We start from the raw sequence: 26,987 nt of genomic DNA, 5'->3' as shown, positions 1-26,987 counted from the left end.
CGCCAAAAACGGATACCCGCGCAACTTTATCAACAGATACCTAAGAGATAGACCACGGAACGAGGACATGCCACAACCAAAAGGACTAGCCACACTCCCATACATCAGGAGCGTTTCAGAACTGACAGCCAGACTACTGCGACCCCTAGGACTCATAACAGCACACAAACCAACAGCCACGCTCAGACAACAACTTACTAGAACAAAGGAGCCAATACCCAACATGAGCAAAACTAATCTGGTTTATAAAATACCATGCAAGGACTGCACAAAACACTATATAGGACAAACAGGAAGACAGCTAACAATCCGCATACATGAACACCAACTAGCCACGAAACGACACGACCAGCTATCCCTAGTAGCCACACACTCAGACAACAAGCAATATGAATTCGACTGGGAAAACACTACTATCATAGGGCAAGCCAGACAGAGAACAGCCAGGGAATTCCTAGAGGCATGGCATTCATCCACAAATTCCATCAACAGACACATCGACCTGGACCCAATATACCAATCACTACAGCGGACAGCTGAAACTGACACCTGGAAGCGGCAAGGACAGACCACTATAAATGCCGGAAGAAACATCAAAGAAGCACTTCGCAGGAGGCTCCACAGCACTGATGATGTCTCCTAGCCAGGGGACGAAACGTTTGCAACAAAAACTTCCAGCTCGGTGAACAGAACCACGACAACAAGCACCCGAGCTACAAATCTTCGCACAAACCTTGATTAAATATCTCTGCCAGGGCCCTAACAATCTCCTCCCTCCCCTCCCAGAGGGGGGTGTTTCAGGTTCTAGGGATTTGTGCATCTGTTATGCCTGTTAAACTTCTAATACCTCATTAAAGTCAACGTGTTCTAGAACCTGCGGGCCCCAACTGAAATCTCTGGATATAATATTTTTACCTCTAAATACAAATAAGATGTACTCATCCATGCTCAGTGTCTGCATGCATAGGTTGCTCCTTTGGTCTCCAATCTATCCCACCCTTTCCCTGGTAATTCTCTTAGTCCATAGGGGGTGTTTGATCCCATCTTTAAATATTTGTGACAAAATGCAGTGTATGATCTGATTGTATTTATTTTGAATAGAATCACCGTTCCACTCCTATTTTAGCAGAAATTGTTTCCAAAGGTGGTTCTTCAGGAAATAGTTGACACTTCCAGAATTATTTCTGATTTTGGACTGGGGTTCTTTGTAATCTTTAAGACTCTGCAAGACAGTTCATGAAAGCAGTTATTGATTGGGGTTTCTCACCATCTGACATGTCTGGGAAAATTTTATCCATTTGTGTAATCTTTGCCAGTGAAAATATTTGTTTTAGCCTCTCTCCAAATATCTTGGTGACCTGCCTTTGGAATTTTGAACCATTCCGAAGTCCTTTCATCCTACGCTATGATTGAGCTGTCCAATCCTTATTCAGTCACAAGTGTTTTAAAAAATCTTAACTAGTTATCTCCTATAACATTTTGGTTTCCTTCACCTCTATTGGTTGTTCCAAAATCCTAGTGATGCCAATATTTGATTCAGCCAGACTACTTTCCAAGATTAAAATTAAATCCTTAATTGCAAGTTGTTTCACTATGCAGGCTACAACTTCTCCAACTATCAAGTCACACATTAATTTCGCTCTCTGTAATGAGACTGGCATATAACCTCTACGTACACCTCTAATGAATATTTTCTCCTTTCTTAACCCTGCTAGAAGATAAATCAGTTGCTCCAGTGTGTTAATATATTTACTGATATAACTGCTTGATTTCAAAAATAGAGAGAAAATACATTGAACTTCCAGCTGTGATTCTATTTATCAATAGTCATTTCTCCTTCCTTAGTACATTCTCTGAAGAAATTTGTTCTTTTCATGGTTCTATAACTTTGATAGCCGTTTCTTTCCTGAGGATTCCATAGGCATTCCTACTACTGCAGTTGGTCTCTCACTTAATTTTTATCCATTGCCTCTGGTGTATTCAGCACCAACAGTGGAGGCATGTTATTTCTTTATCCCTTTTTGATTTTAGCCTTTTATTATTTTGGTCTCCTTCTGTTTCTTCCCTAAAACTAATAGTACTTTCATCCACAGATTTCTTTTATTTCTCAATTTCCTTGAGTTCCCTTATGACCATCTTCCCATACTAACTGTCTCCAGGATTCCATGAGTGTCTGCCAGAGCTGATTTTCAGACTTGTTGATCCTTGATGCATGCTTGTATACTTTTGAAGAATTGTTGGAAAATTACGACTGCATTGTTACATAATCAGATTTCCCTTACCACCTTCATTTTTCTCCAGTGGTCAAAAACACTGATTCCACAACATTTTTTTCACTTGCAAATTCTTCAAATCTGATAGGACCACAAGGAAGGAACAAACCTTTAATCAATAAGCTCGTAAGCATTGCTTTTTCAGTAATTTCATTTCCTGCAGATTCCTGTTCCCATGAGTTGGTATACATATAACTGGACTGGTCAGCATGCTCTAACATTTGAGGTTGAAACTTTTTTAGTTCACACATCTGTTTTGCTACCTCTTTCAAATGAAATGAAATACTTTCAACTCCATTTCCTGTAAATTTAGGTATTAGATGCAGATTTCTAAGAAGTCAGCTCCCTCATTGGAATCAGTCTTTGAGATGTTTTTATACTTTAAACTTTGCTCTAATGTCAGATCTAATTTCACTAATTTTGTAAGAGTTCAAACCTTATGTTTTAATGTGTCTTTCCATTATCCTGTTTTTACTTCTTTCTGATTTGTTGTTTTTCTTCTCCCTTTTCATTGGTTAATTTGCTTCTGTTATCCACTTTTTTTCTTTCAATTCAAACGTGCCTTGGAGGAAGTACAGCCCAGGTTTACAAGAATGATACCTTGGTGTCAAAGCTTGTTGCAAGGAGAAATTATACAAATAAAGACTGTTTTCTCAAGAATTTAAAAGGTTAAGGGGTGATCTGCTCAGTCCTTCTGAAAGACCGGTAGATGAAGTTTAACTACCTCCATTGGTTGGAGCTTACAAAACAAAGTTTAATATTAGAGGCTGTTCTGGAGAGATGTTTGGAACACTCTTCCACAAATGGCAGTTAATGCTACATCAGTTATTGCCTTTACTGTCATAGAGATGTACAGCACGGAAACAAACCTTTTTGGTCCAACCCGTCCATGTCGACCAGATATCCCAACTCAATCTAGTCCCACCTGCCAGCAGCTGGCCCATATCCCTCCAAACCCTTCCCATTCATATACCCATCCAAATGCCTTTTAAATGTTGCAATTGTACCAGCCTCCACCACTTCCTCTGGCAGCTCATTCCATACACGTACCACCCTCTGTGGAAAAAGTTGCCCCTTAGGTCTCTCTTATATCTTTTCCCCCCCCTCACCCTAAACCTATGCCCTCTAGTTCTGGACTCCCCACCCCAAGGAAAAGACTTTGTCTATTTATCCTTTCCATGCCCCTCATGATTTTGTAAACCTTTAAGATCACCCCTCACCCTCCGATGCTCCAGGGAACCAGCCCCAGCCTGTTCAGCCTCTCCCTATAGCTCAAATCCTCCAACCCTGGCAACATCCTTTCTGAATCCTTTCAAGTTTCACAACATCTTTCTGATAGGAAGGAGACCAGAATTGCACGCAATATTCCAACAGTGGCCTAACCAATGTCCTGTACAGCCGCAACATGACCTTCCCAACTTCTGTACTCAATACTCTGACCAATAAAGGAAAGCATACTAAATGCCGCCTTCACTATCCTATCTACCTGCGATTCCACTTTCAAGGAGCTATGAACCTGCACTCCAAGGTCTCTTTGTTCAGCAACACTCCCTAGGACCTTACCATTAAATGTATAAGTCCTGCTAAGATTTGCTTTCCCGAAATGCAGCATCTCACATTTATCTGAATTAAACTCCATCTGCCACTCCTCAGCCCATTTGCCCATCTGGTCCAGATCCTGTTGTAATCTGAGGTAACCCTCTTCGCTGTTCACTACCCCTCCAATTTAGGTGTCATCTGCAAACTTACTAACTGTACCTCTTATGCTCGCATCCAAATCATTTATGTAAATGACAAAAAGTAGAGGACACAGCACCAATCCTTGTGGCACTCCACTGGTCACAGGCCTCCAGTCTGAAAAACAACCCTCCAACACCACCCTCTGTCTTCTACCTTTTGAGCCAGTTCTGTATCCAAATGGCTAGTTCTCCCTGTATTCCATGAGATCTAACCTTGCTAATCAGTCTCCCATGGGGAACCTTGTTGAACGCCTTTCTGAAGTCGATACAGATCACATCTACTGCTCTGCCCTCATCAATCTTCTTTGTTACTTCCTCAAAAATCTCAATCAAGTTTGCGAGACATTTCCTGCGCGCAAGGCCATGTTGACTATCCCAGTCCTTGCCTTTCCAAATACATGTACGTCCCGTCGCTCAGGATTCCCTCCCTTGTCCTTACCACCCTTCTTAAACAGTGGAACCATGTTAGCCAACCTCCAGTCTTCTGGCACCTCACCAGTGACTATAGCTGATACAAATATCTCAGCAAGAGGCCCAGCAATCACTTCTCTAGCTTCCCACAGAGTTCTTGGGTACACTTGATTAGGTCCTGGGGATTTATCCACCTTAATATGTTTCAAGCCATCCAGCACTTCCCCCTCTGTAATCTGGGCATTTTGCAAGATGCCACCATCTATTTCTCTTCATTCTGTATCTTCCATATCCTTTTCCACAGTAAATACAGATGCAAAATACTAGTTTATTAGCTCCACACAAAGACCATCTTGCTGATCTTTGAGGGGCCCTATTCTCTCCCCAGTCACCCTTTGTCCTTTAATGTATTTGTAAAAACCCTTTGGATTCTCAATTCTATTTGCTAAAGTGCTCATATACCCCTTTTGCCCTCCTGATTTCCCTCTTAAGTATACTCCTACTAACTTTTATAGCTGAAAGTGTTGCTGGAAAAGCACAGCAGGTCAGGCAGCACCCAAGAAGCAGGAGAATCGACGTTTCAGGCATGAGCCCTTCTTCAGGAATGAGGAGTGTGTCCAGCAGGCTAAGATAAAAGGTAGGGAGGAGGGACTTGGGGGAGGGGTGTTGAAAATGTGATAGGTGGAAGGAGGTCAAGGTGAGGGTGACAGGCCGGAGTGGGGTGGGGGCGGAGAGGTCAGGAAGAAGATTGCAGGTTAGGAAGGTGGTACTGAGTTCGAGGGTTCGGACTGAGACAAGGAGGGGTGGGGGGAAGGGGAGGAGAGGGGAAATGAGGACGCTGGAGAAATCTGATTTCATCCCTTGTGGTTGGAGGGTTCCTAGGTGGAAGATGAGCTGCTCTTCCTCCAGCCATCGTGTTGCTATGGTCTGGCGCTGGAGTAGTCCAAGGACCTGCATGTCCTTGGGGAGTGGGAGGGGGAGTTGAAGTGTTGAGCCACGGGGTGGTTGGGTTGGTTGCTCCGGGTGTCCCAGAGGTGTTCCCTGAAGCGTTCCGCAAGTAGGCGGCCCGTCTCCCCAATATAGAGGAGGCCACATCGGGTACAGCGGACGCAATAGATGATGTGTGTGGAGGTACAGGTGAACTTGTGGTGGATATGGAAGGATCCCTTGGGGTCTTGAAGGGATGTGAGGGGGAGGTGTGGGCGCAAGTTTTACATTTCCTGCGGTTGCAGGGGAAGGTGCCGGGAGTGGAGGTTGGGTTGGTGGGGGGGTGTGGACCTGTTGAGGGAGTTACGGAGGGAGTGGTCTTTTCAGAACGCTGATAGGGGAGGGGAGGGAAATATATCCTTGGTGGTGGGGTCCATTTGGAGGTGGCGGAAATGACGATGGATGATACGATGTATCTGGAGGTTGGTGGGGTGGTAGGTGAGGAGCTCGGAGTTCAAAAAGCTGGACACCCTTTCCTCAATCCTGAAGAATGGCTCATGCCTGAAACATCGATTCTCCTGCTCCTTGGATGCTGCCTGACCTGCGCTTTTCCAGCAACACATTTTCAGCTCTGATCTCCAGCATCTGCAGTCCTCACTTACTACCTTTTATACTCTTCTAAGGATTCACTCGATCTATCCTGTCTATAGCAAGTAGGCACTTTCTTTTTCTTAACCAAACCTGCAATTTCTTTAGTCATCCAGCATTCCCTATACCTTCCAGCCTTCCCTTTCCCACTTTGGATTCTCGTTCGCTCATTTCTGAAGGCTTCCTATTTTCCAGCCTTTTACCTGCAAATATTTGCCCCCAATCAGCTTTTGACAGTTCTTGCCTAATACCATCAAAATTGGCCTTTCTCCAATTTTAGAACTTCAACTTTTAGATCTGGTCTATCCTTTTCCAACACTAATTAAAAACTAATATAATTATGGTTTATGGCCCCAAAGTGCTCCCCCACTGACACCCCCATCACCTGCCCTGCCTTATTTCCCAAGAGTAGGTGAGGTTTTGCACCTTCTTGAGTAGGTACATCCACATACTGAATCAGACCTGCCTGATTCAACTAATGACTTAATGTTTTGGATGAGGAGGTAAACTTGAAATTAAGTAATCACTTCAAGATCTTGTTTTCAGACATTGTTGTTTTTATTTCAACCTTCAGTTTTCTGCTTCATCTCTACTTAGCCTTAATGGTTTCCAATAATGGACTGTTATATAATCCCTGTCACTCTCCCCTATTAACTTCAATTAATTTTGATGCCAAACAAGCTTCAACTTGTGATGGTATTGCTGGGCAAGTTGCAACCCAGAATGAAATCTGACTTGTTTAATTTGTTTGAATGTTTCAGCAATTAACTAGCACATTTTACGAAGCCGCAGATATTAACAAAAGGGAAAGGGCTGGCCGAGTGCTATGATCACTAGATTATTAGTCCAGAAGTTCAGCTAATGTTCTGAGGACTGTGGTTTGAGTACTACCATGGCACATGGTGGAATTTGAATTCAATGAACTAATTGTCCTTCGGGGAAGGAAACCTGCCATACTTACCTGGCCCAGCTGATATGTGACTATAAAGCCACAGCTAGAGATGAGACTAGACAGAATTCTTGGCATCGACCACCTGGAAACACTTGAGCCTCACCATACAGTTTTGGAAAATCAATGAGAATCCGCGTACAGACTCCCTCAAAATATTTTAAGGTAGCCTAGACCATAACGTTTTCTTATTTTAAGGCAAACATAAAGTATCTGTTCCAGATTATTTAAACACTGAAGTTATTTTAAATTCCTCTAATTTTAACTAAACTATTGGAAAACTTAATAGATACAGTACCAGGACAGAACCCTACTGGTCCTCACCTACCACCCCACCAACCTCCATATACTTTGTATCATCCGTTGTCATTTCCACCACCAAATGGATCCACCGCCAGGAATATATTTCCCTCCCCCATCAGTGTTCCGAAAAGACCACTCTCTCTGTGACTCCCTCGTCAGGTCCACACCTCCCACCAACCCAACCTCCACTCCTGGCACCTTCCCCTGCAACCGCAAGAAATGTAAAACTTGCGCCCACACCTCCCCCCTTACTTCCCTCCAAGGCCTCAAGGGATCCTTCCATATCTGCCACAAATTCACCTGCACCTCTACGCACATCATTTACTGCACCCACCGCACTTGACGTGGCCTCCTCTATATTGAGGAGACAGGCCGCCTACTTGCAGAACATTTCAGAGAACACCTCTGGGACACCCAGACCGACCAACCACCCCGTGGCACAACACTTCAACTCCCCCTCCCACTCCACCAAGGACATGCAGGTCCTTGGACTCCTTCATCGGCAGACCACAGCAACACGATGGCTGGAGGAAGAGCGGCTCATCTTCCGCCTAGGAACCCTCCAACCACAAGGGATGAACTCTGATTTCTCCAGTTTCCTCATTTTCCCTCCCTGCCCCCCAACCTTGTCTCAGTCCCAACCCTCGAACTCAGTACCACCTTCCTAACCTGCAATCTTCTTCCTGACCTCTCCGTCCCCACTCCGGCCCTGTCACCCTCACCTTAACCTCCTTCCACCTATTGCATTTCCAGTCCCCCTCCCTACCTTTTATCTTAGCCTGCTGGACACACTTTCCTCATTCCTGAAGAAGGGCTCATGCCCAAAACGTTGATTCTCCTGCTCCTTGGATGCTGCCTGACCTGCTGCGCTTTTCCAGCAACACATTTTCAGCTAGATACAGTAATTGCCAATTAACTGTTCCACTACAGTAATATTCCTAAACTCCTCCTTTGGCAAGAAAGGAAAATTCAGACACAGATTGTCCCATGCACTTCTCCCATCCAGGAGGGAAAACCTCAAGAGAAAATTCAGAGTGGCAGCTAAGTGACATTCACTGAAGCTTCCAACTTTGCAACCCCCCCACCCCCAATAGCTTTTGAGGCTACTGAGAAAGCTGATACCCAGAAATAAATCTGAGAGCTGGTCCCACCCATTCACGTTGTTTAAAAGAAAACCCAAGGCTGCCCAACTTGTTTTCATTACCCCAGACTGCTGAGCACCTCTGCTTCACAAACTCTTTTCAAAAAATAAAATAACCTTTAAAGCCACTTGCAAAACTCTGCTGGTTAGAATCATGCCAGACACACAGGAAGATGGTCATGGTTGTTGTAGTAAAAAGTGAGGTCTGCAGATGCTGGAGATCAGAGCTGAAAATGTGTTGCTGGTTAAAGCGCAGCAGGTCAGGCAGCATCCAAGGAACAGGAAATTCGACGTTTCGGGCACAAGCCCTTCATCAGGAATGAGGAGAGTGTGCCAAGCAGGCTAAGATAAAAGGTAGGGAGGAGGGACTTGGGGGATGGGCGATGGAGATGTGATAGGTGGAAGGAGGTCAAGGTGAGGGTGATAGGCCGGAGTGGGGTGGGGGCGGAGAGGTCAGGAAGAAGATTGCAGGTTAGGAGGGTGGTGCTGAGTTCGAGGGAATCGACTGAGACAAGGTGGGGGGAGGGGAAATGAGGAAACTGGAGAAATCTGAGTTCATCCCTTTTGGTTGGAGGGTTCCCAGTTCCAATACCGTACAGCCCAGATGGCCTCCTTCTTCAAAGCCCGCAGATTCCCCCCAGACGTGATCGATGATGCCCTCCACCGCATCTCCTCCACTTCCCGCTCCTCCGCCCTTGAACCCCGCCCCTCCAATCACCACCAGGACAGAACCCCACTGGTTCTCACCTACCACCCCACCAACCTCCGTATACAGCATATCATCCACCGTCATTTCCGCCACCTCCAAACGGACCCCACCACCAGGGATATATTTCCCTCCCCTCCCCTATCAGTGTTCCGCAAAGACCACTCCCTTTGTGACTCCCTCGTCAGGTCCACACCTCCCACCAATCCAACCTCCACTCCCGGCACCTTCCCTTGCAACCGCAGGAAATGCAAAACTTGCGCCCACACCTTCTCCCTTACCTCTCTCCAAGACCCCAAGGGATCCTTCCATATCTGCCACAAATTCACCTGTACCTCCACACACACCATCTATTGCATCTGCTGCACCCGATGTGGCCTCCTCTATATTGGGGTGACGGGCCGCCTACTTGCAGAACGCTTCCAGAACGCTTCAGGGAACACCTCTGGGACGCCTGGACCAACCAACCCAACCACCCCGTGGCTCAACACTTTAACTCTCCCTCCCACTCCACCGAGGACATGCAGGTCCTTGGACTCCGCCATCGCCAGAACATAACAACACGACGGTTGGAGGATGAGCGTCTCATCTTCCGCCTGGGAACCCTCCAACCACAAGGGATGAACTCAGATTTCTCCAGTTTCCTCATTTCCCCTTCTCTCTCCCCTCCCCCCCCCACCTTGTCTCAGTCGATTCCGTCGAACTCAGCACCGCCTTCCTAACCTGCAATCTTCTTCCTGACCTCTCCGCCCCCACCCCACTCCGGCCTATCACCCTCACCTTGACCTCCTTCCACCTATCACATTTCCATCGCCCATCGCCCATCCCCCAAGTCCCTCCTCCCTACCTTTTATCTTAGCCTGCTTAGCACACTCTCCTCATTCCTAATGAAGGGCTTTTGCCCGAAACGTCGAATTTCCTGTTCCTTGGATGCTGCCTTACCTGCTTCGCTTTAACCAGCAACACATGGTTGTTGTAGGTCAGTCATCCCAGGTCCAGGGCATCTCTGCAGGAGTCTGCCAGGATAGTGTCCTAGGCCCAACCATCTTCAACTACATGAATGACGTTCCCATCATCTTAAGGTCAGAAGTAGAAATACTTGCTGATTGTGTAATATTAGCACCATTTGCAACTCCTCATAATTATGCAGTTCATGTGCAAATGCGTCAAGGTCTGGACAATATCCAGATTTGGTCTGGCAAGTAACAGTCACACCACATAAATGTCAGGCTTTCACTCTTTCTAATAAGAGTCAACGTAACCACTACCCCTTGACATTCAGTGGTGTTACCATCACTGAATCCCGAGCTATCAACATCTTGGGGGTTGTCATTGACCAGAAGCACAACTGGACTCGCCACATAAACAGTGGCCTAAGTGGTCGGAGGCAAGGAATAATGCAGTGAGTAACTCCCTGATTCTCTAAAGCCTGATAGCCCTCCACAAGATGCAAGTCAGGCGTGTGATGGAATACTACCCACTTGTGTGGATGGGTGGAGTTTAAACAAAGCTTGAGCTTCACACCATCCAGAACCTCTTGATTACCGCTACACCTACAAACATTCACTCCCTCCACCACTGATGCTCTGTTCCAATGGTATGTACTACCTACAAGCTGCATTGCAGAAATTCACCAAAGATCTTCAGACAGCACATTCCACAACCATTTCCATCCAGAAGGACAAACGCAGCAGGTATATGGGAACCTCGCCATCTTCAGGTTTCCCCCCAAGCTACTTCGCATCCTGACTTCGGAATATATCGCCATTCGTTCAATGCTACTGGGTAAAATTCTGGAATTCCTTCCCTTGGTATTGTGAGTTAGGCTGCAGCAGTTAGAGGAGGCAACTCACCACCACCATCTCAAAAACAACTAGAAATGGGTAATAAATGCTCACCCAGCCTGTGATACCTATGTCCCACGAGTGAAAACGCACAAGAAATGAACCTTACCGATTGAGTTTAGAAATATCTTAAACATCAGAGCAAAGTTTCAACATATTTCCCAAAACTGTCCATTGCAGCAGCTCCAGGATGGAGAAATTATATCCCTATTTCAATTGTGAGAGTTTCTACGTGAATTGTTTTTAGTTCTTTACCACAGACTGAGGAGAGATTTGAGAGCATATCATGTCTACTGACATGGACTCTTCACAAGTTTCTCAGTTGTAATAACTTGCAAATTTCTTTCAAAACTCTCCTGGCCTTGAAACTTCACAAGCTAAACATTTGTTTTGTCATGACTAGTTTCCCTTGAATTGCACTGAAACATTTTGCTTGGAAAAACATTAGAACTTGTTTCTGAATTTATCCGTGTTGTCATCTGGACTTGGTCCTGATGCTTCTGAGTAGACCTTAATGTCTTTACAATGGCTGTCATCAACTTTAAACCTCTTCCACAGGCATCTGCAGTTAAGTACTCTCTGGGTAATGCTGGATTTAGGTCACTGTTCCAGAAAGACTGAGGATGACATTTTTTAAAAAAAAACTTCATGTCGATCTGCCTGGAATTTAAAATGATCTGTGTTCCAAGTAATATGTATTACAAACCTTTCAGCGCGCTACCAGCTTCTCCAGGGGAATTCAAGTTGGCACTAAACACTAACCAACCATGCCTGTTTTCACGAATTAATTCAAAGGTCTATAAATTAGCTACTGTGTGACACTTTGAATTTGGTGAATGTGTTTAAAGGTGCTTTTATGAGTCACTTGAGTTTGACAGCAGTATACATTAGGTGGAAGGTAACTGGTTAATGGCTGTATGAACCTGGAGATTTAACTTGGTATGATGCTCTGGAGCTGTTTTCAATCCGTGATCATTCTCATTAATGTAATGTTTACAGCTTTGTACAATGTCCCAAGACGCCTCATAGGTCAAACAAACCAATTTATCAAATAAACTTTGAGATTGAGTCATGAGCTATGAAGACATGTGAACAAGGGCTTGGGTGGTAAGAGCAAAGTGGAGAGATTTGGGGTGAGAATTCTACAGCTTTTCACGTAGCCTACCAATGCTGGAATGGTTAAGTTGATATGTTCTCAAAGGCGACTTTAGAGATTGTGGAGATGGGGAATGGTGGAGCTATTGGGTTTGGCGGAGGGACTGGTGGGAGGAAGTGATTTAAAAGTGAGCATGAGAACACTGGGGTGCTGCCATAAGAAATTGATGAGAGCGATAGATTGTGAAAAAGTGATTTTTGAATGAGCTCAACATTGCCATTTTCAATTTGAGACTCTGTCCAGGAGACTTTTGCAATTGTCAAGTTTAGAAGTAATGGTGAAAGATGAGAATAATATACAATTGGAGATGAGGCAGGATTGGATACTGCTACAAAAGTGACTGGTTGGAAGCTCATTCAGCTTCAGTGGGCAGAGAGAAAGGAGAGTTAGTGACGAGGGAGTGGAATTTGTGGTAAAGATGTTTAGATTACATTAGATTACTTTCAGTGTGGAAACAGGCCTTTCGGCCCAACAAGTCCACACCGACCCTCCGACGCACAACCCACCCAGGCCCCTACGTTTACCCCTTACCTAACACTACGGGCAATTTAGCATGGCCAGTTCACCTGACTCGCACATCTTTGGACTGTGGGAGGAAACCAGAGCACCCGGAGGAAACCCACACAAGCAATGTGCAAACTCTCACAGTCAGTTGCCTGAGGCAGGAATTGAACCCAGGTCTCTGGTGCTGTGAGGCAGCAGTGCTAACCACTGAGCTACCGTGCCGCCCACAAAGGTGTGAAGGTGTCTTCCCAGTATTTCTTGGCTGATAATTGCTGTTTATTTAGCACTGGATGGTGGACGTGCAGATTGTCTGATCAAATGTAGTGGCAGGGTGGAGAAGTGAATGTGGGGTGTGACATTGTTTACAATTTGATTATTGCTGCCTAGGCCAACATTTATTGCCCATCTTTAATTGCCCTGGAGAACATGGAGCTGCATTCTGACCCATGGTATTTCTTGGGGTAATTGAGTCAACCATATTGCTGTGGGTCTGGAGTCACATGTAAACCAGAACAGGTAAAGATTGCAAATTTCCTTCCCTAAAGGACATTGGTTTATTGAATCTAATTTCACCGTCTGCTGTTCGAGTAAGTATTGCCAGATTTTGACTCTGTGAAGGAACATAGTTGAAGATTAGGATACTGAGCAATTTGCAGGTGCTGGTGACCCCAGGCATCTGCTGCCCTTGTCTTTCTAGATGGTAGAGCTGGGATTTGGAAGGTGACGTTGAAGGAACAATCTTTCTACATATGGAACCTATCGTTCTGGATGATGTCATCAAGGAGCAGCATGTAAATGTTGCCAAGTCGAGGTTGACAGGAGTAGGTAATGTTGCCCACCACCATGTAGGATATCAGTTGTCATTTTGATTGAATTTATTTGCACTGTAGCAACAGCCAGAAGTCCAAATGAGGAGTGATGGGCTCTAATGGATTTAAGTGAGTCATTCCACCCCCCACAACCTGCCCCGTCCTAAAAAAACCCACATGAAGGATAAAAGTTGTGCATTGGAACTGTTAATGTTGTAAATTAATGGTGGTACTGTGTGAACTGTGCTGTGCTTTCCATTGCCCTATTCCAGTTAGCTGTTACTCTGTTGCCTTCCACTTCCATCTGCTATAGAAGCAGGTTTTTTAATGTGCTGGAGGGTTGAATAAAGGGTTGCATTGTAGATGAATTTGTTCCATGATTTGCTAGAGCATTGTAAAATGGCGGTTCCCACTCAGAGCTTTTCTACAGGCAACAGTGTTAGTGCATGGGCTGTTGAACCATGGCAGTGGGCATCTCTCTCAACTTTTTAAATCCTCGCAATGCCTACCTTTGCACATATGGTGTTAGGCTGGAGTCTCCCCCTTGCTGGTTAGAGCTCTCAATTACAATTTGCAATCCATTAATTTTCTTATTTTTGCCCAGTAGTTTTGCTGTTTTGACAGTTCAAACACTGGGTTCTGGGCACTTTCTGTCTTCCTGTTTGAAGTCTTCACATTCTGACTGTTTGTTTGTGTACACACATCCTCACTTTATTTGTCACCTCAATAATATAAAACCTGAGTCTGTCTCTGATTGGAGTCTGGGTTCCTTTTTGTTTAAATAATGAGCTTACTTTAAATTGTGTACGTGTACATCAGGGTTCCTATTATTTTAAAATCTTGTAGATTTGCCCTTTCTCTGATCTTTTGAGGATAGTTAAAGCTTGGGGAAGGGATATTAGGAATTGTAATAAATCCAGAGACAAAGTAAGTCCCATAGTGAAAAGCTTTCGATATGGAAGCCCTTTTATTGTCACATTCAGCCTGTCAAACTACTGAAGGTCCGTGTGTTGCTGTGCTGTTGGTGAATGGCTCTAGGTCTGGTGGCTGCTTGTACTCTGGGTCCTTTTCAGCGTGTGGTCTGTAAGCTGTTTGTTTTTAAATTCTCCACTCCCTGCTCCCTTCCACTCACACACTCTCCCTCCCCCACCTTATTTCTGAATTTTGTTGCAAATTTAGCATTTATAATGACTTTCCTCAAAAACTCATCCCTATTCTGTCAGTGCGCAGCCATCTTCAGAGATGGGAGGATGATACAGTCCGTATGTCCTGGTCATTTCCAAGAGGTGGGAGCAGGACAGGAAGAGTCAGAGATCAGATTAAAGCACTAGATACTGATTGAACCAATCTGACAGTGGACCAGATTTGTGTTTTCGGGCATACTAGACAGTGTGAAAAGGGGGGTATAGAGAAGTAACAATAAGGGGGCTTCACTGTATCTAACCTTATACATTCTCTGTCATGAGTGCAGTATGCATGGAAGTTTTGGCTATGGGAGAGTACACTAATAACAAAAACTACTAATTATGGTTTTAGCCATTCAGTACAAAAACTCAAAGGGGACTTAATTTTTCAGACCATTAAAATTTTTAAAAGCCTGGTGGGAACTCTGGCGTACCGACATCCATAACACTTACTGTCACCTCAAAGTTAAACAAAAAAAGGCTTTATTAGATTTTTTTCATAAGTGACTTCCTCTCATCAGACACTGGGTTCCTTTCGAAAATGGGCATGCTGGGAACTGTGCGATTGTCTCGACTCCAAAGATCAGGTAGGGACTTTTGTCAAAAAGCACTAACACTTGGAGTTTTGAAAATGTCTTGAGCAATGTGATTTTTTTTTGGTTAAAAGCCCACAGTAAGCGATCTTAGCTCCTCTGCTGCAGAGTGGTCGTAATCTGACGTAGTAAGCACCTGTGCAGGCATGAAAGGTAACTGCAGATTCTAATGCTTTAGACAGTTTGTCAGGTGGAGTGGAGAGGATAGAGAGAGAGTGAGAGCGACCAAATGTTATCAATTGCTATGCAATTAGGACTTGCTCTTTTCTGTTGAGAATACTGGTTTGATTAACATTTTTTTTGGAGGTTTTTCAAAGGGGTTCTTTTGTTGTACTTAAAAGTGGGATTGTTAAGCTTCAAGGAAGGTTGCACAAATAGCTTTACAGTTTACAATGACATTTACATGTCTGTGTGTTTTCCCTTCTCATCACATCTGGACTGTTTTTTGAACGATTTCCACAACTGTTATGTCAGCTTTCTTTTTGTGGAAGTGGTGGTAAAGGGTGGGTAGAGATTTTATGTTTTCTCTTTTTTTTTCCCCCCCCTTTTAATTCTTTCTCCCTCTATTCTCCATGTCCCCTTGTGACCTTTCTAAATTTGCAGCAGTGCTTTGTCTCCTTCCCACTCAAGGGGAGAACATAGTCCAGGCCACCTCTTTGTCACCATTAGTGCTGTGGGATTTTGTGATTGGCCTGTTCATACCTTTTCCTTAAACACTTCCCTTTTTTTTCATTTAGGATGAGGCCCTTGCACAAGGATTGAGGTGTCACCCCCAGTGTTGAACTGGCTCAGAGTTCCCAAGTTCTGACCATATCTGATGGCAAGTTCTGGTCTGGTATAGTTCTGGGAATCTCTCTTGCTTTCTCCAATCTTCTCCCATCCTACCTCCCAAACTGAGTGTGAGTGTGCAGTTGGTGCTGCATTGCTGACCCACTGTGAAACAACTTGACTAAATGAGATTGCAGACAGGATGTTAAGATAGGATTACAGAGAAGACTCCCTGCCATTCAGCTCGTTGGAGCATTGTGAGCAGAGACTGCAGTTTAGTTGAAGTGAAGGCCCCTTCTGCCATTCTTCAAACTGATAGTTTACCGTTCCATCCTGTAAAAGATAGTTATAACCAATGGGACCATTCTGACAAATCAAAATGTGCTTTTTGAGGCTGTACAATCCACAGTAAGTGCTAGCTTTTTTTCTCTATTTAGTTAATTATTTTGTATGGCATTTGTTAACTGAGATCTGCATATTGCAGTGTAGCAGCTAAGTTGCCTGAAAGATACAGCCTGTTATTTAGCCACATGCAGTAATGCTGTGTTACTTGTCCCTACTGTCCAGACTCTGTCTGTTAGGGTGCTTTGATTAGTGTTGCCTGGATGTACGTATTCACACTTGTTTCATTCCTTTCTGGATCAGATGGCAGCACAGAGACAGCGTGCGCTGGCGATCATGTGTCGTGTTTACGTTGGATCGATTTATTATGAGCTGGGGGAGGATACCATCCGACAGGCTTTTGCTCCATTTGGACCAATCAAGAGCATCGACATGTCATGGGACTCTGTCACAATGAAACACAAGGTTCTCTTTTCTTTCATTGCTTGCTTTTGTATTATTGAGGGCTAATTAGCATGAAACAGGTGGCTCAGTATCACTGGAGGCTCAGTGAAACTAGTGGCACTAAAACTGGCATTCATCTTCAGGATCCTAACCATCATGGAGCCTCTACCACTTGTAATTAAGCTGATCTCCTTGCTGGTTTTCCCACAATGTTGCAATTTAGACTCTGGGATAAGCAACATTTGGTCACGTTCTGGATTGACTCAAGATAGTCATGAGAATTAGCAGGCTGGGGAGCTAATTTCAAACGTAGATAACAAGCTGACTGCAGTGTAGTAAAATGGGAAAACTGTAGAGTTGAACCACAACATTGTCACAAGTATAGAATGAGGACAGTTTGTTTTGGTGTTCCCTTTAATCCTAGAATATTGACACTTCATGATTTTAAATAGATGGAGGTGTATCATAGTGTGAAGCTAAGGGATGGGTGGAAATGGCGAGGTTTATTGGCTTGCGTGCTTAAAGTGCCTGTAATTGGAGCAGCAATCAACTGGCCAGTTTGGAATTACATGACAAGAGTAGACAGAATGAATACAGAATGTTGGAGGAACTCAGCAGCTCTGCAGAGAGCGAAACCTGTTAACAGTTGAAGTCTGGTATGATTCTTGTTCATGAGAGAGATCTGGAGGTGATGCAGAGAAGGGTCACTCTGGTGACTTTGGGAGGATTGTGTTTTTTAAGATGGAGAAGTTGGAGCAATCTTCCCTCCAAGTAGGAGAACTGAGTGATCACAAAAAGACCAGAGGCCTGCTCTCTTGGTTCGTTTATCCTAATTTTTCTTCCCTATCATTCTGCATCTCTATCTTCCCAAGGAGGTATTAGTTTTCATTAATTAACAGCTGTACTGTCCATGCCCTTAAAGTATTGTTTGAGGAAGGATACAGCGTTGACTTGTTTTGGCACTTTGTGTTGTATGTTTATTTCTATCTTTACGAATTTCCATGCAAGAGGAGGAAATCAACTCCCATTTCCACAAACTTGATCACCTCATGCCAAGAAATATAAGCCAAAATTAATTAGAACTAATTCCCTTATCCTAGGCAGTCATTCTTTGAGTGGCCATGGGCCTTTTTCTAAATTTATATATACTTGCTATGGTGTGCAACTGAGAGTTACTGTTATTGTGTGCAATCATTCATTGCTTTTATCTTCAGTGCTACTGAAGTCACAACATTTCAAAATTTGTCATCTTCACTAGTGTGTAGGATTTGCAACACCAAAACAGGCCATTCAGACCAATTCAACTCAGCATTGGTATGTTTATCTGCACTGTTCCCTTTGTTCCTTCGTTCACGTATCCAGTTTAGTCCTGAAAGTTGAAATAGTTTCTGCCTTGCCCAGTAAGTCTGGACAGGAATTCCTCAGAATTGCAGCTCTCTTGCCTGCTTGTACCGAATTTCCTAAGTTTTTAATCTTCTGTGGTCTACTGTTATAGACCCTTCAGCTGGCGAGGGCCTGCTTCTCTTTATCCTTCTGTTATTTTAGACATTTTCATTGTGTTGCCCTGTGATTTGCCAGCATTAGCTTCCACTTTATTTTAACTTTCACAAAATCATGCTGAATCCCAGATTGGCCTGTATTTATCCAAAACCTCAGGTAATGAATTCCAAAAGATCAGCTCACTGGCTTGAGTTTGTTCCTTTGTCCCTTTTTGGAGCAGTGATATGATGTTAGCTTTCTAATCCTCTGGTACAGTGCATAAATGAAGTCAGCTTTGGAAGAGGAGGATTAATACAGCTGAAATTTCCTCATTTGGATTCTGTTTTTTGACTGAGGTCAATAGGAATTATCATTGTGCTCTTCCAGTTGACATTTTGGTATGGGTCTACACTAAGTGTAAATGAAAATGAGCTTGCATGAAGTTGGAGGTAATCCAAGGTGGACTAGTTGGGAAGTGGGAAACAGTGAGATTAAGAAGGCTGATCATTTGGCAGGCTGTACAAGTGGTGTTCCCCAGGACTTTACACTAAGACCCATTCTTCAATATGTATTAGTGATATGGGGTGACCAAATAAAAATTGTTTGTGGCTGATATTCGCGAAGAAGTTCTGAAGGGACATGGCCGATTGAGTGGATAAAGCTGAAGTACAATCTGTATTAACAAGGAAGCTAAACAGTATTGAGATATGTGGGGTACTGAGACCACAATCAGACTAGTCATGATGGTGGACCAGGCTTAAAATGGTGAATGGCTCGTTCCTGTTAATTCATATTTTCATAACTGAACTTTGTGGGCAGAGCAGGATCATCTCCGCTTTAGTTTTCTTAATGGAAAGACGGTTGAGTAACCATATAGAGAAGTTGCTAAAAGCTACTGAAAAAACTAATGGGTGGTGTGCTTAAACCTCGAAGATTGGAATTCAAAAGCGAGGAAGTTGAAGTTTCTCACGTGTTTGATCAGAACATATCTAGAGTAGTTGTGTTCAGTTCTGGCCACCACACAACAGGATGGCTATATGTTGTACTTGTAGGTTGCGACAGATTCCCTGGAATGATTCTGGGATTAAAAAGGTTAAATTATGGAGATAGATTGAATTTGAAAACTCTTTTCTGATTGACATGTTCAAAATGGCAAAGGAATTGGTTCGGTAGGCAAAGAGAAACTGGTTTTGCAGGTGGAATCCAGAGCTTGAGCATTTAGGGTCTAGCATTTCTTCACTCAATTGACAGGGGAAATCTGGAGCTGTATCCCCCACAGGCCTGTGGATGTAGGATTAAATCAAACTTTCAGGCTCGACTTGGTCTTCATTAGGCAGTAATAGCTGGGGGCCTCGAGCCAGAATCTGATTGAATAGTAAAACAGACACGAATTGAATGGCCTCCTCCTCTTACCTTCTCCAGCAAAAACTATTAAGTTAGTTTCCTGCATTCTGCAATCACGGTTAGATGGAATTAAGATATTAGTTAGAAAATCTGCGCAGACCACAGCTGGAATATTGTGAACACCCTTGAGTGCTTTATCTGAGCAAAGATATACTGGAGGCAGTCCAGAAAAGGTGAACGTGGCTGATCTCCGTTATGGAGGGACTGTCTTATGAGGAGAGATTGAGTAGGTTGGATCTGTACTCCGTGGAGTTTAGAACATTTGAGGGGTGACCTTGCTGAAACATACAAGATCCTTAGGAGACTTGACAAGGTAAGTAAAATATTTCTTGGTAGTGAATCTGTGGGATTCTTTACCAGATGGGGCTGTTGAGCCTGGTTGCTCAGTATATACAAAGCAGAGGTAGGCAAATTTTGATTAATAATTTGATCACAGGAAAGTGGAATTGAGGATTATCAGATCAGCTGTGATCTCGTTGAATGGCAGAGCAGACTGGATGGGCTGAATGGCCTACTTTTCTATGTCTTATGGGCTTGTTAAGAAACATTTTGATGCGGCACTCTAGTCAAACTGGAATGGGCCAGATACACTTTCAGATGTGTGCCGATGTGAATCAGCTAGCCTGACTGCAGGCCTTGATGAGTAGCTTGGCCGGTAAGCTTAGAGGAGAAACATGAAGAAATTTAAGCATGAAACTCTTAAGTGCAGTTCCTAATGTCATGTTGGGCTAAGCATTCACCTAAGTGATTAATATGTGGTTGTGAAGTCTTCATTTTACGCGTACCAGGTGACAGGGGTCAGCTGGTACAAGATCTGTAGCTTATGCTGTGCTATGGAAGAGCTGAGAGTGAGGCCATTCCTTTTGCTTCTAGGGCTTTGCCTTTGTGGAGTACGAAGTTCCTGAGGCAGCTCAGCTTGCTCTTGAGCAGATGAACTCGGTGATGCTGGGAGGCAGAAACATTAAGGTAAGCAACTTCATCACTTGAATGTGTAGCTATCTGTTCAGATTAGAGTCTCCACAAAACCTTTGATTCTTTTTAATTTTTTTTCCAAATATGCAATGATGAAATGCAATGTGCTCCACTAAAAATAAAGCACAAGGTGACTTCAGAACAGAAAATCCCAAGACCCCACTGATTTCCATTGTTCCCTTAAACACGTGACGATTGTCAACTCATGGTTACATGTTGGTTAATGATACAGTCAGCTATCTATATGGTATTTTGGTGACAACTGTGAAAACTCATTACATTGTCATCTTGTCAGCAATGATTAAAACAGGCCCTTCAGATGCAAAGCAAAACTGAATTTTTTTTTGCTTTTAAAATGGTTTGTAGATAGTAGCCAGTTTAATTCCTTCAATGTTCGTTATCCCAGCAATCAAGTCAAAAATTGGATGACTCCACCAGAATTCTGATGAACACTTAATGGTGGAACATTTCTTTCATCAAAGTCAGTTCTTTTTGTTTTCTAAGCTTAGCTTTAACCCCATACGAGACATTCCGATTTCACTGATTCAGGGTGTTAAGTTAAAGGCGCATTGATATAGATCAGTACGTGCCATAGCTGCTAATAAGGTCACCTCTGCACATCAGCTGTGACAACTGGACCAGAGTCAACTGTTTATTACTCCAGCTGAGACTTCTCAGCTGAGTTGGTAAGTAAGGCTAGGAATAGGTTATGGGATTACGAAAACATAGTAGCTGCAATCAGTGTGGCATAAATGGAGGAACTGATGTAGTGCACAGTGAACTTTGGCACATTAGCTGCAGAGGGCTGTCCATTTGTTTACCCTGTGTGGTGTGCATGAGGGGGCTAGAGTTGCCTATTTAAGACCAAGCTACACATCTACCTTCTTTTCTGGCAATGTCCATGTTTAATTCCAGAATTAAATAGAGTATACAAGGGGGTTCACTGTGACTCGTACCTGTTGGCTGAGTAATGCCATAAAAACCAAGTACTGACATTGTCATTGTGACAAATTGAAAGGCAGACTCACCTGAGGTGAGTGATGGGACCAGTGTGGGGCTGGGATTCCCAGGAAATCCATAACGGTTATTCAGCTAGTAGGTTGAATCAGACAGAGTAGGGATGAGGAAGTGCGTTGCAGAGCTGCTAACCACCTTATGCGAATGTAATGTTAGATTTTGGAGGATTAATGTGTTTGGGATGGGGCAGAAAAATGAATGTATCTAGGTGACAGGTAAAGAATACCTTAGTTGAAATGGGGATCTAAAAATGGATGCAGGGTGAGAAGGGATGTGGAAAGACTAGTTTACTTCATAGTGAATAATGTTGAGCAAATGGGGGTATGAAGGTTTAATGTACAGTTGGGGAAATGATAATGTCTCCTCTCAGACACTATGGCATGGTAACGATGCAGCTGAGGTTTGGTGATTGGGAGTCAAGGGGAGAAGCCCTTTTTATGGCTTTCCAATGAATCCCACCAAGATTAATGTCAGTTCCTCCAGCCTGATAGAAGCAGATTTCTGGTGACTTTGTTTAAGCTCTGGGTTGTTGCTGACTTTATAAATGCTACCGTAACCATTCCTGTTATGTGCTTAGAAACGACCTCTCTTTTCTTTGTGTCTCCTCCAAGCTTTTATGTAGAACAGGACTCGGCTGTAGACCTCTCCCTCCTCACCAGTCCGACAGCCATTCTGTTCAGAAGGATCAGCAGCTGTAAATTCCAGCATTAAGGTGCCCGCAGCCAGTGGGAACACTCGACATTCTAAGCGACTGCACCTCCAGGAGCCAGCCTGATATTTTAATTTGCCTGGGATTAGGGCAAAGGGCCAGGGTCATGGTTTCTCTCTCCTCTTCGAAATAAAAGTATTTATCTTCCCCAATAGTTTTTTTTTAAAATTACTTCTCATTTGACAAGAGGTCTGTTCTTTTCATTAAGTACATGGCATCTTTTCTTGTCTTGCTCCCGCTGACTCTGAAAGCTTTTGTGTGAGATACAAAAGAGGACATTGTGCAGGCACTGCGATGATCTTTGCATACTTGCCTCCAGTGAAATGTGTAGGCTACTGTGGGTCGCACGTTGACCTTTACTGATCAGAGAATCTACTGTTTCATAGTAGTCGAAGATCGAAGACTCCACATGGAATTTCCTAGTGGGCCCTAGCATTCCAGGCCACAGAGAATGAAAAGAGGCAACTGACTCTGGACCCTTAGGATCCAGGCATTACCAATCTTGGTATTCTTTGGTCTCTCTTATTCATTACTTTTCCATCTGACATCTAGATGTCTTCATCTTATTCTACCACTCTCTGATGGCCTGCATTACAATCCCAAACCACCTCTCTCTTTCTTGGAACATTAAGCTCCTTTGTGCTTGGAGCTGGTTTATTGACTTTGACAATTATCACAAGAAAATATTAGGTGGAGCTCTTGCTGACCCACGCTTCCGAAGATTTTCTCTTATTTCACGTTCCACATAAATTATAAATAATTCTTCAGTGGATTAAATACTTGGAATATCCTGTTTTAGGAAGCCTTTCCCAGTTCCTCCCATTCGCTTCCCTCCTTCTTAAGTTATCTGTCATGTTGGACATTTCACATCGATTGGAGGATGAGGGTTCTCCCACCAACATCAAAGCAACTTGTAATTCCTATTTTAAACAATAAATGCTGAAAAGTTCTGAAACCAGTCTCTGATCTTTTCTTTCTCACCACCCGTTATGTTTACTGTGATAGTTCCGGCCTGTCTCCGCAGCAGGTTGCGTTTTAGTGCTGATAGACAGTACCACACCATCATGATATCCTGCGATTGGCTGGGGGAACAAGTCAGGGCACTCCCAGTAAACATGCACAGACAACCCACTTGTATTTGATATCTGTTAAAGGGGCCTTCAGCCCATTTAAAAAGTGGTAAGTTTCAATAGCTTGCTCTCAGGTGCAGACTTCTGCCAATTGTTCTGAGTTGTACACTGCTGTGTTGGGGAGAAGTCCAGCTCGTGACATTGCATTTTCTCCCACTGCCCGGTGTCGCTGTTCCTTCTCCTGCTTGCAGTGCATTCTAGGTAGGGTGGCATCACTCTGGTCTGCTTGTTCTGTAGCTGCCCTGTACAAGTCTTCCACAGGTAAGTAAATTCTGTGGAAGGTTTTGTACAGTGCAGCTGCAGTGATGTCATTCTGCCTAGAATGCACTGTGAGTAGGCGTGTGAACTGCGTATATCCTTCCCTCCCCGTGTCCCTATCCCCTCCCGGTGGTGAACAAACGCGAAGCTACGGGGTGGATTTCTCCGCAGCATTGCAGCATGTGACTCAGAGTGCTTGGCAGGGGACTGTGCGTGGGAGCAGGAAATTTACTGTTTTTTAAATGAGGTGTAGTTTCCCTTTAATTAGATGTGCCAGCATGCTACATGCTCTCCTGTAAAACACACAAAGCTTTTCCTTTTGAACACTCAGTGTTCCTGATGAGCGAGGTCTGTTTAAAAATATTAACTCAAAAATGGCCTCTTCCTAATGGGAACAGACTGTGAGGTGCCCCCAATTTCATGACTAATGGTGCCATTTGCCAATGTTTCTGGGTTACTTGCAATGTCCCGGGAAGATTTCAGGTGGCATCTCTATTCCTAGCCCGTGTTTTCCAGGAGAAGTGGCATGGTTCGTATTCATTTCTAGCTTGGTCTGTAATTGGCGGGGGTTTCTTTTGTTACAGGTTGGCAGACCGAGTAACATAGGACAAGCTCAACCAATCATAGACCAGCTTGCAGAGGAAGCCAGGGCGTTTAACAGAATTTATGTCGCGTCCGTTCACCCGGATCTGTCGGATGATGACATTAAAAGTGTGTTCGAGGCCTTTGGAAAGATTAAATCCTGCACCTTGGCCCGAGACCCCACAACGGGGAAGCATAAAGGATATGGATTCATTGGTGAGTGTTCTGTTGGTAATACTGGTTTTGTGATGGTATTGCGGAAAAAGGGAGGCACACACATTTTACAAAATTAAAATCAAAGGCCTGGCAGGTAGCTAAGATTAAATTAGACAGAATGATGTTATCTTTCATCTCAGGGATTTGGCAATCACTCCGACCCAGGTAGATGGAGTGAAGGACTCCTCTCAGCTTTCTGTAAATCCTGAACAATGAGTTTCAACACTCTGCACAATTTCTTTTTGTCATTTGATCCTCCTGTTTTCCTCTTTCCTCCTCTCCTGCTGCAAAGCATCCTGGCCTCTAAATGTGGTCAGAGTGCCACTTGTCTAGCATTGGTAGGCTGCTAGGACCAATGACATCAGAATTGGAAGAAATATCCTGATGCACTAGAAGTGACCGGAAGAAAAATCTCATTGCTAGAATCCAAGGACAAGTCATATGCTTCATCTCAACCACTGCTAATGCCAGAACTGGGAGCAAAGTGGAAAAGTATTCATTCCTTAGCACCATCATCCCTTCTTTCCTCCTCCATTTAGCTGCTGCTGCTGCTCCTGCAGCTTCAAGTATAAATCTCTGCACATTCATGGGAGCTGACAAGTGCACTTGTCAGGAAAGGTTATATATGCAAAAGTCACTTCAATGTCCTGGGCACTGCCACGGTTGCAGATACACTGCATTTTTAATGTTTGGCTTTTCACTGTAACTCACTTATCCGAGACTTGTGCCATCTTTGTCACGTTGAATTTCTGGATCTGGATGCTCTTCATCTATACAAAGTTGCACATAAGCAGCCTTTTGTCCTCAAGACTGACATTGTTGGGCATTCTGTCTTGACCTTGATGTACGCTGTACTGCTGTCTGCTAGCTACTATATAATGTGTTCAGTCAATGTCCATATTTAAATGGACATCTTGTAAAGGAGAATAATGAAAAGCACTGGTGACTTTTGCTCTGTGGCTCTCAAAAAGCTTTCCACACCTGAATGTTCAGCTCAGTTTGTGTTTGAGTTTAATGTAGAGAAATGATCCTGATAGAGATCAATTGTTGTGATTAGCCAACAATTTTAGAATCATTAGAACTCAGTGAATGCTCCAAAATGAACAAGGTGAGCAATGATTTTGTTTTTACTAACATGCCAGCAAAATCTGGAACCGGAAGGGATTTGAGGCCTAATGTAGAGGCAGAGTAGGTCCTGGTAATTAATTACATCTGAAAAACTAGTTGGCACGGGCACTTTATATTGATATTTGATGATTCACCTGCTAAGTCTTCTGTTATGTTTATCTGCCAGTTAGTTCTGTTTTAAATTGGTTGCACTGTAGTAGAAAGCAGAACTTGAGGAAACATTTGACGTGAGCTATTAGTTTGGGCTTTTCTTCTGCATTGAGTTTCCTGGCTTTATGAATTTTATGAGTAGATGGTGGAAGATGAGTGATATTTGGGTATATTTAAATGGAGCCATTAACTCAGCTGTAATGAACTTTTACTAATTTTTTCTTTATTTATTTTGAATGACTTGTCATTGATGTAGGCGCCATGGTGGGGTGACTGAAAAGCTTTTCACTGTATTTTTCATATAAAAGTACACGTGATGATAAATTTCTATTAATTTTTGGGTGTGGAAATGGTGGGTTGTTGGTGGTATTTGAATATAGTCAAGTAATTTAATATATGGGTTGAGAAAAGAATCAGATTTGTGTAGGGTCAGATGACGGTACGTAATTAATTTCTAGTTGTATTGGGGAGCTTTGGGGTTGTAAAGTACATTATTTCACTGATTTACTGCTTGGATCAAATAGAATTCTTGGATCTGACAAAGGATTTTGACCTTTAATGAGAAGTGCTTTTACTAGACAGGTTTCTGGTATTCTGTAGGAGTCTATACAAGAAATAGTCTTATTTAATGACTGAGCTTGGTTGTTACTTGTGTAGGAACATAGTGCTAATGCAGCTGATGGTTGATTGGCGACTCAGGCCACTGTCTGTGTGGAGTTTGCACGTTCTCCCCGTGTCTGCGTGGGTTTCCTCCGGGTGCTCCGGTTTCCTCCCACAGTCCAAAGATGTGCAGGTCAGGGGAATTGGTCATGCTAAATTACCCATAGTGTTAGGTAAAGAGGTAAATGTAGGGGTATGGGTGGGTTGTGCTTCGGCGGGTTGGTGTGGACCTGTTGAGCCGAAAGGCCTGTTTCCACACTGTAAGCAATCTAATCTAATTGGGAAAACCAGGCAAATTTGGCTGATTTCCTGGATTCCACTATCAACTGTTTGGCATTGTCCAGTTAAAGCTAATTACAAATACAGATGGTACACAGTTTCTCACCGTTCTGACATATCCATTGGTGATACAGCATTGAGTCTACATATGAAGGTAAACAAAAAGTAACTTCACCTTTTCAGAGCCCTGAATGCTTACTACTTGCCCAGCTGGGGCTGGTATTATCTTACAGGCTTAGCAAGAACCATGTGGTTGATTGTG

At 43.6% G+C, this 26,987-nt stretch overlaps 1 protein-coding gene across 2 annotated transcripts in view; it reads left to right on the top strand.

Annotated features, from left to right (window-relative positions):
* LOC132815910 (poly(U)-binding-splicing factor PUF60-like) overlaps positions 1–26,987 on the top strand; it is a 68,619-nt gene that overhangs the window by 23,066 nt on the left and 18,566 nt on the right. Inside the window, exons 5-8 of one of the 2 annotated variants that reach the window (XM_060825287.1) lie at positions 15,116–15,181; positions 16,601–16,762; positions 20,498–20,590; positions 24,295–24,508. In XM_060825287.1, coding sequence (XP_060681270.1) covers positions 15,116–15,181; positions 16,601–16,762; positions 20,498–20,590; positions 24,295–24,508 — 535 coding nt within the window. The remainder of the gene's footprint in view (positions 1–15,115; positions 15,182–16,600; positions 16,763–20,497; positions 20,591–24,294; positions 24,509–26,987) is intronic. The other variant, XM_060825288.1, reaches the window with a different exon arrangement.

The sequence above is a fragment of the Hemiscyllium ocellatum genome, chromosome 5 (genome assembly GCF_020745735.1).
Source record: "Hemiscyllium ocellatum isolate sHemOce1 chromosome 5, sHemOce1.pat.X.cur, whole genome shotgun sequence".
Classification (NCBI taxonomy): Eukaryota; Metazoa; Chordata; class Chondrichthyes; order Orectolobiformes; family Hemiscylliidae; genus Hemiscyllium; species Hemiscyllium ocellatum.
This window is presented reverse-complemented; position numbering and strand designations above follow the sequence as displayed.